The sequence below is a fragment of the Asterias rubens genome, chromosome 7 (assembly GCF_902459465.1).
Source record: "Asterias rubens chromosome 7, eAstRub1.3, whole genome shotgun sequence".
Classification (NCBI taxonomy): domain Eukaryota; kingdom Metazoa; phylum Echinodermata; class Asteroidea; order Forcipulatida; family Asteriidae; genus Asterias; species Asterias rubens.
In genome coordinates, this window is record NC_047068.1 from 16,843,176 (window position 1) to 16,861,043 (window position 17,868).

Sequence of the window (17,868 nt, forward strand, 5' to 3'; positions counted from 1 at the left end):
TTCACAGAATGCTTATTTTCCAGCCCTATGTACTGTCTTAATTGTTTATTATTGTTTTATTTGATTTTCTGGCATCTCCTGTGCAATTTGGCCTCTTTTAAGTTGGGGAGGGGTCCACTACCCAATCATGCTTTAGCGTTTAACTGTTTGTTTGTTTGTTTGTTTGTTTGTTTGTTTGTTTGTTTGTTTGTTTGTTTGTTTGTTTGTTTGTTTGTTTGTTTGTTTGTTTTTTATAAACGTTCATTTTTTTAACTTACATTAAGGTTATTGTTTATGTAGTATTGTGGTAATTCTTGTGCAATTTTACATTTTAATATTTTATATGTTGCTGTACAATAGGATTGTAAATTTCATGTATTTTTATATACTTGACGAATAAACCATTCAATTCAATTCAATTCAATTATTTCTCGCAGGTTTTTTTTTTTAAAGAAATTTAACAGCTCACTCAAGCAAAGGTATAACAAACTTTAACATGTGTAGACCTATTCTTTTGAGAAATAATAACCATTAAAGTATAATCACAAATAAAATCACATCCTCATAACACACAACCAAATAGTTTAAAGCCAATTGACACCTTTGGTAATTGTCAAAGACCAGTCTTCCCACTTGGTGTGTCTCAACATATACACAGTTTAAAAACAACCTGTGAAAATTTGAAAACAATTGGTTGTTGAAGTTGCGAGATAATAATGGAAGAAAAAACACCCTTGTAAGTTGTCACACTAAGTTTAGTGTGTACTTTCAGATGCATGATTTCGGGACCTCAAAATCTAATTCTGAAGGTTTCGAAATCAAATTCAAATCAGCTATGCATTGCTTGTTACCAAGATATAAGTTGTTACGCTAACCATTACTTTGAGTAATTAACAATAGTGTTCAGTGCATTTAAGTCAATAATTAATGCTGGTGACATACATTATAAGCTAGTGCTGAACTGCGATACCGTCGTGACTTTTATCTATTAAAATGGGAGCGATAATATGAGTACAAAGTACAGTATTGTGTATTGGATCTGTGTTCTTCTTAAAAACACTGGACACCATTGGTAATTGTCCCAAAAAAACAGTATTCTCACATGGTGTATCTCAACACATGAATAAAATTACAAACCTGTGAAAATTTGAGCTCAATTGGTCGACAAAGATAACAATGAAAGAAAAAACACCCTGGTCACACGAAGTTGTGTGCTTTCAGATGCTTGATTTCGAGACCTCAAAATCTATATTTTGAGGTCTCGAAATCAAATTCATGGGAAATTACTTTCTTCTTGAAAACTTCAGAGGAGCTGTTTCTCACAACGTTGTGTACGATATCAACAACTCCCCATTACTCGTTACCAAGTAGTGTTTTATGCTTATTATTATTTTTGAGTAATTACCAATAGTGTCCACTGCCTTTAAAGGGAAGGTACACGTTTGGTAATAGTCAAAGACCAGTCTTCTCACTTGGTGTGTCCCATCATAATCATAAAATAACAAGCCTGTGAAAATTTGGGCTCAATCGGTCATCGAAGTTGCGAGAAAATGATGAAAAGATAAAACACCCTTGTTGGACGAATGTGTGTGCTTTCAGATAGGAATAAAAGACTTCTAGCTAGAAGTCTTTTATTATTTTAGTGAAAAATTACCTCTTAAGTTCTCAAAAACTACGTTACTTCAGAAGGAGTTGTTTCCCACAATGTTTTATACTATCAACAGCTCTCCAATGCTCGTTACCAAGTCAGTTTGAAGTTAATAATTTGTTTTGAGTAACTACCAAACGTGTATACCTTCCCTTTAACAAGAGAAGGGTCTATTATTGTTTCAAGGGCATGGTTGTAAAGAACGGATTCTGAACACAAAGTGACTATGTATATAACGAATTGGCAACAACAGTTCTTTGATGATAATGACAATCATTGATGAATTTCTCACGTTTGATTTCAAGAGGAGGCTTGACCCATTTCTGAGTCAGATTGACCTGGTTATTAAAGCTTTGATTCTGCGTCAGTTTGGCCCATTTTGGGGTCATTTTCTTGACACAGATTGTGGATCATCACACTGACCCACATAAATGGGACGGAGAGTGAACAGGGCCCAATTTCAAGCTGGTAACAGACTTACTGCATAGGGAATTTCTTTGCTAAGCAAAAGAAAAACAAATACTGGGACACCAGATGCAAAAACCACTTTCTGTTAAGCAAAATTCTGCTGTGCTTAGCAAGTTTTTTGGGGGCCCTGATAACATTGAGAAACATGGTACAGCAGGAATGGACCAGCATAACACGGCATGCGATCCGGATCTCCGACTAACTTTTGACCCGGGCGATTTGTGAGAGTACAGGTATTTTGCGAAATCGACCCCAGATGTAAAAATAATCCAAACGATTTATCATGAGAACTGGTTCTGCTTCCCAGTATTGTATTTTATCGATGCGGTGTGTTTTTGTTTGACAACTTCCTTGTTGTAGAGCTAGACTGTACGCATCCAAACCTTTTGGCCAATTGTTTGTCAATGACATGTGACGCCTAACAGAGTTGGGGATTTCCCTTTGTAATTTGCATACGAGATTTTTGAATGCGTTGTTGCTGTGTATGAGAGGCCTACTCAAGCGAAACAGGTACACAGGTGTGAAACCTTGCCGCCCATGACTCAAGGACTACATTTTGGTCTATGGTGTTGCTCAGTGTTCCCATGATACGCAGTACACATAAGGGTCGCATTGCGTGAAATCAGCCCAGTTTGATTTTTCATCACCAGGACCAATACTAAGTGAGTACATATTGTTGTTAAATTTAAAGCTTTCTTTACTTTTCTACGTGGTTGACTTGAGCACCAGTAAACTGAGTGTAAAGTGTTTTGTTGTAACTTTTTTATTTGTACACGCACGCTATGCCACCACAGCACGGTGTGTTTTTACATAGAGTAATTACTCTATGGTTTTTATAAGCACGTTCTATACTGACTGTAGGTGGGGCGGTAGTCAAGAACAAAGTACATAATTCGTGAGGGAGTACGAAGGTCGTTGATTACATGTACATGTACATTCAGTGCAGCCTTTGGGTGTATATAAAAGCGTAGTAGAAATGTGTATCTTAAAAGTTTTCCAGACTGACTGTAAACACTAATATATTGCTGTGCGTACCCCCTACGGAAACTGTAATGCCGAATCCATTAACCCATGATCCACACCGCACTTAAAATTACCCCAAAATGGTCCTGGAGAAGGAGATGTAGTCACTGTATTCATGAAAAGTGCCGTTTGGATGGTTGGATAAAAGATTGAAAACGAGACGCTCCTGATAATGGTTGGTTTATGTTGGATATCTACCCAACCTGTCTCGCAATCTATGGATGATTGATGCTGATAGATCGACCACATTGACCACAATGAAAAGTTCTTATACTGTTTGCTGATTAAATGCTCTTTTGTTTTAGATTGAATGATGGAAGAGAATAATTCTATGGAGGGTTATCTTCAGAAGCGGGTTCAGACCGGTATAGTAAAGGTATGACCATTTTGTTATCTATAGCATACTCGTAATAAGGTGACTCTGTACCCCCCCCCCCCCCCCCCCACGACATGGGAGATTTTCGATCGCCTAAGCAAATGCGATAATGATGCCCCTGGTCAGTGCCTCGATGCCCTTAAAATGACCCTGAAGACATTTACAATTTTCCCAGAAATAGGGGGCCCTTTACCAAGGAGTAAACGGATGGTATCCTTTGCCTTTCAAAAACGAAGCATCCAGGCCTGACATTATACCATTACCTTTGCTATGTACATATAAAATGTGTTATTCCAACCTTATTTCTGTTTCCTGTTGTACTGTATAATCGAATATTAATAGGGCACAGGTAACCTAAATAACACTGTTTATTTAACCACATAACATTCCTCTCCACGCAGTCCATGAAAAAGAAATGGTACCTGCTGAAAGATGGGGAACTGAGATGTTATCAAAATGAGGATGCCTGTAAAAGAAACGTAAGTCACATAAAACTGTCTTTTTTTATATTTTATGATGAGTGTATGAAAAGCAGTATGGCATACTATTCGGAAGTCTACTTGTACCATATGTCCGGAAGGGTATGTTTTTACAGCTGACATAATACAATAACAAACTGAAGACAAAAGTCACAACTTCTTTACTGAAACAGTCGTCTGCAAGAGTAAACAGTCGTTGTGTTTTGATTATTATTTTTCACAACAGGTTATACGAACAAAACTAATTTTAAACATCATGAAGTTATGTCCTGTTATTGTGTGTTAGTTTTGATTGTTCAACGACATCAGAAACTCATGCTTCCCTAATTGTTTGCCTACCCAGGAGTGCAAGTGCGCACGCATGATGTTCCATTAATTTACATATTCATGCGACTGATCTATTTTGTTTCAAACAAAATTTCAGGCGGAGATGTACCAAGATGTGGTACAGGTGCATGATATTCAGACGGTCCGCATTGCCAGTGAAAAGCACGGTGCAGAGGTTGTCACTAAACAGAAAAAGTTCATACTGGTTGGTATTATGTGTTAATTGGTATTATGTGTTAATTGGTATCATGTGTTAATTGGAAACATTTGGAACAAAGAATCAGAATTTTGGTCTTACCCTAAGCACTGTTTACTCAGTATAGTATCAGTAAACAGTGCTAAGTATACCTCCGCGAATGTGAAAAAAAAGTCACAGGCATATTACTCATGTTGGGATTCGAATCCATGGCCATTACAATCGTGTCTTAACCAACTAGCTCAGGAAAGCACTAAGAATGCTAACACACATCTGTGTTTTTATTATGGATTAACCCAAAATTAATATGGTATTGTGTTTTTCTATACCAGTTTTAAATTGTTTAACCTGTTTTCTTGCCATTTTCAACTCTAGTACATACAGCACCAACATGTTTTAGTATTAGGGGTACAAGGGTGCACCATGCATGTTAACTATATAGGGGGCACTTCGATCGTTTAAAACTGTGGTTTCCGTTTGCATCTCTCTTAAAACGATCCCCTTAAGACAATAGACACTGTTGGTATTTGTCAAAGACAAGTCTCCTCACTTGGTGTATCTCAACATTAATATGCATAAAATAACGAACCTGTGAAAATTTGAGCTCAATTGGTCGGCGAAGTTGCGAGATAACAATGATAGAAACAACACCCATGTCACACGAAATTGTGTGCATTCAGATGCTTAATTTCGTGACCTCAAATTCTAAATCTGAGGTCTCGAAATCAAATTCGTGGAAATTACTTCTTTCTCGAAAACTAAGTCTTTTCAGAGGGAGCCAATTCTCACACCATATTACCTCTCCCAATTACTCGTTACCAAGTAAGGCTTTATGCTAAGAATTATTTTGACTAATACCAATAGTGTCCACTGCCTTTAAGAGAAACCTAACGCAAGTGTGTAAAAACAAATTCACTATGTATGCATGCGTGTGTATAAATTGAATTAAAAAAAAATTCAAATTTCTCTAAACTGCTCATATAATTGGATCGGAAACCCTTTGTATGATCGACGATTTATATGTCTATAGAAACAAGAGGGAAGATGGGGAAAACAATTCGGTAAAACTGAGGATTCGTTATTGAACCGCGTGTGAATCAACATTAACAACAATGTGATATTTTCAAATGTTTCTGGTTTTATTTTTCCAAGGTGGCATCGAGTGAAGAGGATCAGAAGAAATGGATCAAGGCGATTTATGAGGCACTTAAAGACAACAGACCTCGGTCAGTGTCAACCCCAACTGAGAAGAGGTCTCCTGCCAGGTAAGGGATACCGGTGTGGCCACGGGGATTATGAGTCACACAAACTACTTTTGATAGCGCCCTCATTCATTCGAAACATCCTCCCTCATCAGCCAACGTTAATTTTCCATAATGGGGACACAATCTCAGGCGGACACCCCCCCCCCCCCACCCACCCCATAGCATATCGAACTGTGTACAAACTACTTTTGATAGCGCCCTCTGGCGAAACATCCTCCTTCAGATTACGTTATTTCCGAATCTCGGGCGGACAGATATCCCTGATGGGACGCCACTGGGTCAGCCAGGAGTGGTGATGTTCCTATAGAACATACAATAATATTAAAATTGTATTACGGACATCATGTAACAATGTTTAACGTTTTCTGTATACATTTTATCTGATAATTAAACAAGCAAACACGCAGAGTGAGATAAAATAATGTACGCAGAGTGAGATAAAATATGTGTTATGTAAATAAATCAATTGGGAATCCGTCTTATATTTCCTGACAAAATTAAATCATAACAATTTCGTGTCATTGTTTATTCCTTCATAAAGAAAAATTTCAGCATCGAAGTTTGGTTTGCCCCACATGTTCACGTTCAACCGGAAGTCTTTCGATGATGAAACGCAACGAACCGAGACTCAAAGTCTGTTCTCCGTCCATCCAGCGACTGCTGAACCGTCTCCTTCCCGGTCTGAGGTGGGCGTACAAGCAGACGTCGGCCCGGCACTCAACGACCAGATAACTCAATCTAGCACGTCTGCTGAGATAAAGAGGGAAAGTGACACCATCACAGTTATGAAGACTGAACGTGCTGAAGGTTTGCATCTGATGGACGGACCTGAGCAAGAAGAGAGCAGCAGTGTTGAATACAAAACAAAGGAAACAACCGACAACTCGATCGTTTCCGACGGCCAAGTCGACTCACAGAACACCCCTCGTACCAAGCCCTGTCCCGATAAGCAAGTAGGGCTTGATCCGGTATGGGTGAAACGAGATGAAGTGAACGGTAACATGGCAATAACCGAAGCAGGGAAAGAAAGCGAGCCGTGTTTCGACACGAAAGTACCGTCGGACAATTCGGACGCTGAATGTCAAGATCAGATAGACACACTCGTTCAAACCACGGGGTCTCTTTCCCTCAACGAACCCCAGCGCGAGACGAAAACTTTGGATGATGAAGACGAAGTCGAGACAGTCACTGAGGCAAAAAAAGATAGGGGCATGGACGAGCTGCAGGCTCTCCTGAAGTCACTTTCAGAGGGAGTGTTTAGTGACTGTGATGGGGTTTTCTCCAGTGACGATCAGGAGCCCATATCGGTAGGAAGTGATGATGAGAGTGAAACAACACAAAAGGGAACATCTGCATTCGACCAACTGCAAGAACTTTTAAAGGGTTAAATTAAACCTGATACTGCTTGGATTTAAATCAGAATAATATGACATTTCAGATTAATTTCCCTTTTTGTGTACATTATAGATGTATTAAAGGCAGTGGACACTATTGGTAATTACTCAAAATAATTATTAGCATAAAACCTTTCTTGGTGACGAGTAATGGGGAGAGGTCGATGGTATAAAACATTGTGAGAAACGGCTCCCTCTGTAGTGCCATAGTTTTCGAGAAAGAAGTAATTTTCCACAAATTTGATTTCGAGACCTCAAGTTTAGAACTTGAGGTCTCGAAATCAACTATCTAAACGCACACAACTTCGTGTGACAAAGATATTTTTTCTTTCATTATTATCTCGCAAGTTCGATGACCGATTGAGCTCAAATTTTCACAGGTTTGTTATCTTAGGCATATGTTGAGATACACCAACTGTGAAGGCTAGTCTTTGACAATTACCAACAGTGTCCACTGCCTTTAACATAGTATCTGATGGCATGTGTTTTTATGATAAATTTTGATAATTTATAACAAAAAAGGTCTCTTTATAACAGGAGCGGCGTAGGCACTTTATAATACGTATTTCTATTTTTAGTCATAATTAATCTAAACTATAGGCATAAGTACATCAAAAATCTTAGGAAAGGCTGGACATGATCATCAGTAATGTTCTCGTTGAAAAATGACTTTTCCTGTTGAGAGTAGAGTGTTGAAGAAAGGTGTAAGACAATTATCCCTTTCTCGCTATTCATTTGTTTGAGCCAGGCGGCAAGATGAGACTCCATAGACGTTGAAACTTATTGTTAATGTTTTTTTTACTAATCAAAAACAACCAAAAGGTTGACACCTTTCAAATAACTTACGGGTCATTCCGTGTCAATTCAACACGCTTTTGGACCTGACCCTCACGGATTTAAATGAAATTTGGTGTGCTGATTGGACTCCCTGAGAAATGCCTTAATCCCAAATTTTATGTAATTCGGATCATTATTTTGGGAGATACGGCTTAACGAACTTTTGACTAATTAGCATGACCTGCTATGTTTGGACAATCATATCTCCAAAAGTAAAACACTTACCGACATAATATTCACATCATTTTGAAGCTCTTGACATAGCCCACAATTGATAACATAAAATCAAAAGATTTCCACGCACCACCGAAAAAATACGCAAAGATTTGACCTTTGACCTTGATTTGCGAAAATGCGTATTTTTCAAAATGCGTAATTTATTTTTTTTTAATGCAAGTTTAAGATGTAAGCAACAATATTCTGAAAAATTGTGATGGGCACTCTTACAGTTTTTTTGCTATGATTTTTTGAACATTGGCTATCAAGGCCAAAACCATAAAAACGCATTGTACAACATACACAATGAACAGTGTTCAGAGTATTGTGTGACAGTGTGTACACGCACATTAAAAACCATGTCACCCTGGTAATAATATGGAGTCCAAAAGTCTATTTCATGACATGACTTAATGAGCTAATGTGTTACATACCCTTAATTTAATAATTATAGGAAACACTGTATACATACTGTATACATGTTATACAATGTACAGTGTACAGAGTATTCACATTTAGTGCTTTAAAAGTCAATTCCCTGGAGGATGATTATAGAGAAAAATGTGTTGTGACCCATTTAAATCACACAGCAAGAAAAAGAGCAGGCTTAAAGCAGGTATCATAAAGGTTTATACTGGAGCATCCAAGTCTTTATTTCACTCGAGCACACAGTTTATGCACCGGCTGTCGCACGAAGATATCTGAACTGTCGCCTGAGAAAATACTCTCAAAAACTGAAAGTTCTAGCAATGATCCAGAAGTTCAGGGACCATCAATGTCATCTGCACATCAGGATGTTTTTGTGCAGCCAAATACCGACATTAACATTATCAATGAGGCTATGACAATTATTGGTGTATCTCCTATCATAAGTAAGAAGAAAGCTCATGGACGTTACATGGAAAACAAAGTTAAGCGAATAGAGACAACAATAAAGCAGAAACTGGAAACCGCTACAGGAAAACAGTTCGGTGATGATGAAAGTGAGATGATAACTCAGTTGAAACAAAAGTTTCATTCCTTGACCAAGAAAAGTGAAAAAGTTCAAGTCTTGACCGTCTTACCAGTGAGTTGGAGTATCAAAAGAATAGAAAATTAAAAATGGTGCAAACGGTGAGAGACTTTTACTTGTTCGAGTCCGTCAGCAGACAAATGCCAAGACTTTGTATCGGTTACTGTTGATGGTGAGAAGAAACACCTCCAGAAACATCTTGTTCTTTGTATCTGAAAGAAGTGTTTGAACTTTTCAAGGAAACAATCCTCCTCAAAGTTTTGCTGAAAATTTGCTGAACTTGGGCTGAAGCAGTGCATCCTTGCCAGATCTAGTGGAATGCATTCAGTTTGTGTTTGTACTAAACATCAAAATGTGAAACTCAAAATGTGAATGATTGTCTTTGAATTTCTAATGTACATGTATCATGTACACATTATTGCACATTACACTGTATGTATGTACATGTACATGTACATGTATGTGCAATGCGTTTTTATGGTTTTGGCCTTGATAGCCAATGTTCAAAAAATCATAACAAAAAAACTGTATAGTGCCCATCCCAATTTTTCAGAATATTGTTGCTTACATCTTAAACTTGCAATAAAAAAATTTTGTACGCATTTTGAAAAATACGCATTTTCGCAAATCAAGGTCAAAGGTCAAATTTTTGCGTATTTTTCGGTGGTGCGTGGAAATCTTTTGATTTTATGTTATCAATTGTGGGCTATGTCAAGAGCTTCAAAATGATGTAAATGCTATCTCGGTAGGTGTTTTACTTTTGGAGATATGATTGTTCAAACATAGCAGGTCATGCTAATTAGTCAAAAGTTCGTTAAGCCGTATCTCCCAAAATAATGATCCGAATTACATAAAATTTGGGATTTGGGCATTTCTCAGGGAGTCCAATCAGCACACCAAATTTCATTTAAATCCGTGAGGGTCAGGTCCAAAAGCGTGTTGAATTGACACGGAATGACCCTTACAATATTTTATACAAAGTTACCAAGAAAATTTATTAAATTAGTGTAAATAAAGAAACAAAGGTTGCTTTTAAATTGCCTACATAATACATGTATTGTCATTGTTTGCTAGCCTGTGTGTGGGGGGAATATGGGTTGGTTTGTCTTGAACGATTAGATGCTCGGAACTCCTCTGTCAGCCCCCCCCCCCCCCCCACCCCCCTGATGAAGACCAACGCCAAAACCATGACAGTCTTGGCAACAATGAAAAGTAAGCAATAAAGCGTGATGGCGTAGGTATATGACATTTTATTATTGTACAATACATTGTGTAATAAAATAAAATGATGAAGAAAATACGCTACGGCCTATCTGTCATGAGCAAAAGACCTCCTACGAGTTTTGGTCTGCTGCCCTCTGTTGGAAACTGTGAGTATACATAATGTAAGTACTGGCAATTATTAGTTTCAACCACAAACTTTCTCTGTCAAACCCGACGCCGAACTGAGCAACCCCCCCCCCAAACGAATTTGCTGTAGAAGCCCTCTGTAAAAACGTAGAATAAAGGTCATTTTGGTCTAAACTACCTCTTTATAACAAGGAACGTTGATTATAAGAGAGCAGCAAGCAGAAATGAGATTTTGTCTGCACAATGTTATGTTTATCAGCAGAGCATACTATGGGTAAAGATAATTATAATGTCAAGCCCCATTTGCGACGATTTCACAAAGGCCCCTCCCCCCCCCCCCCCCCTCATTTTCCCCAACCACCCACTTAGAAAGTAAAATATGACTTCACAAAGACCGGCCCCTCCCGTTTCCACACCACCCACCCAATTTTACAAATAATGATACCAAACTGCTGCCCCCCCCCCCCTTACTCAATGTTGCTATAAGTAATTCAAACGCAAACAAAAAAACACCCGGGTTACACAGTTGCATTTTTTTCTTATGGCAAGTATATCTACATTTAATAACAATACCGTTATATTTCAGGATAAATATTATCACAAACTCCGTTAAAATAAAGTTATATCACAGTTCACTCCAAATGAATCATCCACAACGATTCACGTCAATCAAAGAGAAATAATATGCCGTGTAAAATAATCGAGTGTTAGTGTTTATTAAACCGCTTCTCCTTCAGAGGTCTAGCTTGAGTTTATCCACTGCAAAATTGGGTGTCCAAAAGTTTGATTTACTCGGTCAAGAATCCAGTCAATGAAGCACAACATTAAGAAAAAGTTCGCGTTGTGTTGTTCTTTGCGCGAGTTGTTGGGAATAAACCAAGGTTTTTAGCTGCCTACATTATTATAAGTTAAAATGTACATTGTTCTTGAGTGCCGGCACTCTATTTCTTTGCACCTTTCTTTCCGCCCTTCTTGCTGACTTTCTTCGTGGCGCTTTTCTTGGGCTTGACTGTTGCTGGAGCCTTCTTCGGTTTTGTTGACGATTTCTTTGGAGATGCCTTGGGCTTCTTGGTTGCAGCTTTCTTGGACTTCTTGGGTGTGGCAGCTGGCTTCTTTTTCGCTTCAGTCTTTGCAGCTGGCTTCTTGGTCTTTGGAGACTTGGCTTTGACGCTGGCGGCCTTCTTGCTGGGCTTGGCAGACACTGGAGGCTTCTTGACTTTCTTGGGCGTTGTCTTCTTTGTGGTCTTTTTCTTTCCCTTTCCAGCTGCTTTAGAAGAGTCGGCTGGGACACGGAAACTTCCTGAAGCCCCACTGCCTTTGGTGTGGGTGAGCACCCCCTTGGCAGCCATCCGCTTCAAAGCAAGCTTGATGCGGGTCTCCACATTGGTTTGTTCGAGTCGGTGAGCGTTTTTGATGTATTTGATAATCGCCTGGCGTGACGAGCCTTTCTTATCGTCCAACGCCCTGACAGCTTCGTTGATCATCGACTCGTACGGTGGATGCTGGGGTGCAGTCCTCTTCTTCGGGGTTGCTGGCTTCTTTGCCTTCGGAGTAGCAACAGTATCAGCCATGGTGAGTTGTTTTGATTGGCAAATTTCAGCTCGACAGAGGGCAGAATTTCAGTGATGATGAGCTGCTCGTATCGGTTTGACTGCTTTGTGTTTTGATGTAAATGCCACCGCTGGTGACGCGCTCCTCTAAATACTGTCGATGCGGACGTTGCAGAAATCACTTTTCACAGACTCGCCAACGTGCGTAAAAATGGCGAAGTCAGAACACAATGTGCTTGTTGATATACAAAAATGCCAATTATTTCTTATTTACGGACAGTTGCTGGCACAATTCTTCATGATTCCAGGTAAAGCGATAGTTAAGACATCACATACCTTTGTTTTGGGTGTTTGGGTGAATTCAGTGTTAATTTACTGGTTCATAAACACGGACAATGCAATGTTTACAAAACTGATTATCTGAATTCGATTACGTGTCATTATTTCCCCTTTTTTCGTAGGGAACCATTATTAGTCTCAAAGTAATCCCAAATAAACATATTTTCACCTTACTTAATGATTTGACTGAAAACTGCTGGAAAATATGAAAAAATAATCGACCCAAGTTTTGATATAAACACATATTACGGAGTTTCGCCATGTTTTTTAAGTCATTGAATTTTGCAGGAATTTTCATTTCCCCTGATTTTCTTCGGATTTATGGCCCTAGACTTTCTATAATTTAAGAAATATGAAACAAGAGTTAGTGAGGTACGTAAAAAAACCGAGTTACTCGACAAAAAATTGTCAAAAATGCAGATTTTCAAACATTTTCTTTCGCGTGCATAGTATTGACCTTATTTTGAGTTGTGGCGTCATTTGACAGAGCGACTGCAAAATTTTCTTCACTAAGGAAATAATTTAACCACTTAAAATTGCATAACTATTGAAAATCAAAAAAAAAATTAAAGTTACAAAACAAAGTTGTATATAAATGTCTAAGGCATTGGTTTGTATTAAAATTCAAGTTCAAACACCTCTGTAAAATAGAGAAAAACGGGGATTTTAATCTACATCTTAAGCGTCCTCTACGGCTGGTATTGGAACAAAAAGATGTCATGTCAGTTTCCAACACGGACTTTAGATTTGATTCTGCGGTAAATTTTTGCCACAAAAAGTGTGAAGTTACTTATTGTAAACCTAGGAAACAAACTAATGTGTCGTAGTATGGTCTTTATAAATGAGAATTATAAAGTTAATTACATATTATATGTTTTAGATGATTTGTGTTGGTTAATGTACGTGTATCAAAGCGGTCGAGTATGATCACACAAGCTAAGGCGACATTGAATTTGAGCTTTATTTTCCAATCCTTCAAGTTGAATGCTATTGCTAGCCAATACGCTACGCTTTGTTGAGACAGGCGTTGAAATAACAGCGTCGGTGTGATAGGCACTCTCTCCTTGGCCTGCTGTGTGTCATTAAAATTCAAACTTAGCAATAATTAAAGTTTTGCATCATCGAGAGGATGATTAAATTATTAATTTACTAAAAAATGTAATCAGTATTTTACAGGCCTGGGTTTATTGTTGTATAATACATTTTTCTTCGTGCGTGCATGCACAAATTTGATTGCTAATGCTATAGTTGAAAACCTGCCCTTGCTGGGATGTCTCATTCTCAGTGTTGTAACAATCGGTGTTGATTTATATTATTGGTATTATTGGACAATCATTCGCATTATAAACACTGATGACATATAATTTATTATACAAAAGAAGTCTAAAATGTTTTCTTTTTTGTTCTCTCGCCATGCTCTGCCTAAAACGACTGCCGTTTTTAAGTTTATTTTGCAAAGATTAGTTTTTAGAAGGTTTTCATAAGCGAGCGGGATTGGCCATTTGGTTATCGCTCACTGGAGTTAACCTCTGTGAAACAACAAAATGCACATTTTTGTTTGCAATTGATTTACTCGGGTTTCAAACAGACCCCCTTCACCGTTTTCATTTATGTTCTTTTAGTTTCGAACAACATTTAAACTCGGTTCATGGTCAATGTACAAAGTCAACTGATGAGTCCCATCCATCAATAGAGATCATGGCATTTGTCATAGTATTTTTGGTTTATTTCGAGTGCAGCCTCGTTTAGGCCCGGCAGTTTTTAAATAACAACAACTGGTCTTTACAGCTGGAATATTTTCAGTAAGTTTTCATTATCAGGGGTCAATCTCATCCATACATTTGCAGTATCCCACAACCAAGCAGTATATACCCTAAACCACAATTACCCAAGGAAAAAATAATGAATCAGGACCATCATGGGCGGGTCCGAGTGCAGGCGTGCTAACAGGGAAAACAAGGAAAATGTTCAGCATTTCAGAATGTTCAGCATTTTTGCTTAGTAAGTGTATGAAAATGAAGTGGACAATATTGGTAATTACTCAAAATAATTATTAACATAAAACCTTACTTGGTAACGAGTAATGGGGAGAGGTTGATGGTATAAAACATTGTGAGAAACGGCTCCCTCTGAAGTGGAGTAGTTTTCGAGCAAGAAGTAACTTTTCACGAATTTGATTTCCAGACCTCAAGTTTAGAATGTGAGGTCCCGAAATCAAGCATCTGAAAGCACACAACTTCGTGTGACAAGGGTGTTTTGTTCTTTCATAGCTATCTCGCGACTCCGACGATCAATCAAGCTCAAATTTTCACAGGTTTTAATTATTTTATGCATATGTTGAGATACAGCAAGTGAGAAGCATGGTCTTTGACAATTACTAATAGTGTCCCCTGGCTTTAAGTGTTTCTGGTTGTAAAAGACCCTTTCATTGATGGATGTCCTTACCTGTCATCTTTGTTTCATCCGTTCTGGCGTTCGTCCAACACAGAGTGATGACAAACACGTCTGAACAATAAAAGATAAAATCGGTTTAACAAAAATTTTAACTTTCAATAATCTGTTTATTCCCCAAACAACTAATTAATATAATTTCATTACAGTCTGTTTGTGTTAATAAGCACAAAATACATAAACCGGAAAATGTTCACGCATCCAAACCTTTGTTTTAGTTTTATTTGGAAAATAGGAATGTTGTTTTATTTATTTTATACTTTGCCAAACACTTTTTGTCAACAGATCTTTCTCTTGGTCAAGTTTCAAATTTAAATGAGTACCATCTGATCTTGTTAGCCCTCGATGAGAGTCCTCATTTTAATCATATCTGGCTTAAATATCAATGTCACATTTTAAACGACATTGTGACTCCACTCCAGCTCATCTCATATCAAACTGAAATATTTTTGAACAGTTGTCAGTTCAAATCAAAGCATTTACATCATATATTACATCAGTAATCAGATCAATCAATGAATTTATTGTATTCTCACAAAATACAAAATATGCTTTATGACTGTATATAATATTTGTTTATGTTTATCTCCAACTCCATAACACTGTTTCAGCAAATAAAGTCTCATACCAATAATGACAGCGAGCATTATAGCCCACTACAACCACATAGTTTGAGTAGCTGTCAAACATACATAATAAAACAATGATCTAACTTTTAATACACAACAAAATTATCATGCTCTTTTGTCAATATTGATACTTCCATACAGGATTTGCCAACAAGCCTGTGAGGCATATCAGTTCATAGACTTTTTCCCCAAAAAATATATGGTACAATTAAATTTGAAATGAGCCAAATTCACCACAAAAATGTGTGTTTCTTTGCATGTACAATATACTGTTTCATGGCATGTCTTGTCCCGGCATTAACGATCTCACTCAAGTTGTGATAGCTGAATTATTTGATGATGGGTTCAATTCTCAGACATGACACAAGAGTCCAACTGTCAATAAGCAAAACACTTATAACCATAATTGCTTCTCTTCACATACAACGTAGGTGTGTAAATGGGAACATACTAGGGCTGAGATAAGGGGTTTGATTAACCCTCACACTGTATGCAGCTTGAGGTCACTTGCTCCCATAAAGGAGTTAAGAAAGTTTGAAGCACGCCAGGATGTCTAAGCATGCTTGACAGGGATACTATTGTTAAAACGCCTTGATCTAGCTACTTGGATGATTGTGCACACTATGTTCTACTGCGTACTACATTGTACATGTATGTATAATGTTATAAATTTAAAAACAACCAGTAAATCCATATACAAGCCTACTTGAGGCGACATGGAAAAAGGTTCCTCCATGGTTACAATGTAGCTAGGTAAGAACATCATCTTTTTCAGAAGACCAGATTCGTCCTAAATACAACAATCATTAACCAGACTGAAAAGGTTCTTCATTTTGGTGGTCACGTTTGAGCAAAACCATTTATAGTATAGTGTAATTTACTTTTTTTTTGTTTCAGCACTTAGAAACCCTGCGCTCTTTATTTTATTATTATATGCAAATTCAATTTAAAAAAAAAAAAAAAAAAATGTAGGCCCTAATGGATTTTTCATAAAAGTCAAGTCTTTATCAATTTGTATGGCACTGGATTGCACTTTCTATTCCTTATTAAAAAGAAAAAGCACCAACTACACAAGCATGTGTTTTGTGAACCCGTCCATGGGTCAGCTAAATAGTCTTGAACGCTGTTAGTGTCAGGTAGGGCATTGTTTCAGAACGTATCTTACCGTGCTTATGGTGGTGGGTAAAGATAAACAACATGATCAATTAATCATAATTAGGCCTATGTATAAAATAACAAAATAATTGGTGATTAGGCGGTGGAAGACTTCAACTACAAGGTTGTGACAAGATGTAGATGACTGCCAACAACAAAACACTATTTTGTTTTTATACAAACAATTTACACGCACACTGATCACATGTTTGTACATGTGTATCCATCCATACTGAAGTAACGTTATGTGGACACCCTAGCTCACCTTGTTGAGCTGTTAATGGCTCCGCTTTTAACATCGGTCTCATCACTGTCACCATTACAATGTTAATGGCTCCGCTTTTAACATCGGTCTCATCACTGTCACCATTACATGTGTAATAGTCACAGTGATGAGACCGATGTTAAAAGCGGAGCCATTAACAGCACAGTGATGAGACCGATGTTAAAAGCGGAGCCATTAACAGCTCAACAAGGTGGGCTAGTGGACACCCATATACAACAGCATTGAGATTTGTGTCTGTGTGTAAGGTGTGTTTTCATAATAAAAAAAAAATGCATAAAGTTTGAGTTGCATTGCATACAATGAAATTCACGGCATTTAAACATAATAAGCACAGGACATTGTCGACTATGATTTTCATTACAAAATAAACACTTACGTCTTCATATCCTTTATATCGGAGAGGAATTTTGACAGCGTTTTTGACTGAGCCTCGCGAAGTTGTTGCACGTGGAGTGACAAATGTGCCGTGATTTATCAACATCCGGTTCATCAAAGTGTGGAATTCTTTATGCAAATATTGGAAGATACCAATCATTTGAAGAGGTTAACATTGTTTTTATTTTGTTTTAAACATTTAGAAATTGTAAAATCAACTTGGAAAGTTTGAATTTTTCATTAATTTTATATTTTATGTCTCTATTTTCTTACATTAGTCTAGAAATACATAAAATAATGTTTCTGTTTTAACGAGTTTAGATTGTGCTAAAAATTACCCCCTTTAACAAAATACAACATTCCCAAGCGTAAAGTACTTAGCAAAACGTGCAGTTGATGTCTAGTCTGTGCTCGTCTGTATGATCTACTCTTTTTGCAAAATTTGTAGTTAATCGTCTGCTCTGCTAGTTAAGTTGGCTACATAATAAATCGACACATGGAGGCTAGGTGATG

General features: G+C 37.6%; 2 protein-coding genes across 2 annotated transcripts; one reads left to right on the forward strand and one right to left on the reverse strand.

Annotated features, from left to right (window-relative positions):
* The first annotated feature begins 2,548 nt into the window (after nt 1–2,548).
* LOC117292757 lies at nt 2,549–7,249 on the forward strand. The gene is made up of 6 exons (XM_033774908.1): nt 2,549–2,757; nt 3,424–3,494; nt 3,896–3,973; nt 4,398–4,505; nt 5,649–5,761; nt 6,303–7,249. Exons 2-6 carry the CDS (start codon nt 3,429–3,431, stop codon nt 7,147–7,149), a joined length of 1,212 nt encoding a protein of 403 aa, XP_033630799.1. The 5' UTR covers nt 2,549–2,757; nt 3,424–3,428; the 3' UTR covers nt 7,150–7,249.
* A 3,852-nt stretch (nt 7,250–11,101) lies between these two features.
* On the reverse strand, nt 11,102–12,237 carry LOC117292642 (histone H1.0-B-like). Its single transcript, XM_033774769.1, has one exon. The coding sequence runs from the start codon at nt 12,139–12,141 to the stop codon at nt 11,512–11,514; it is 630 nt and encodes a 209-aa protein (XP_033630660.1). The 5' UTR covers nt 12,142–12,237; the 3' UTR covers nt 11,102–11,511.
* Between the last annotated feature and the right edge of the window lie 5,631 nt (nt 12,238–17,868).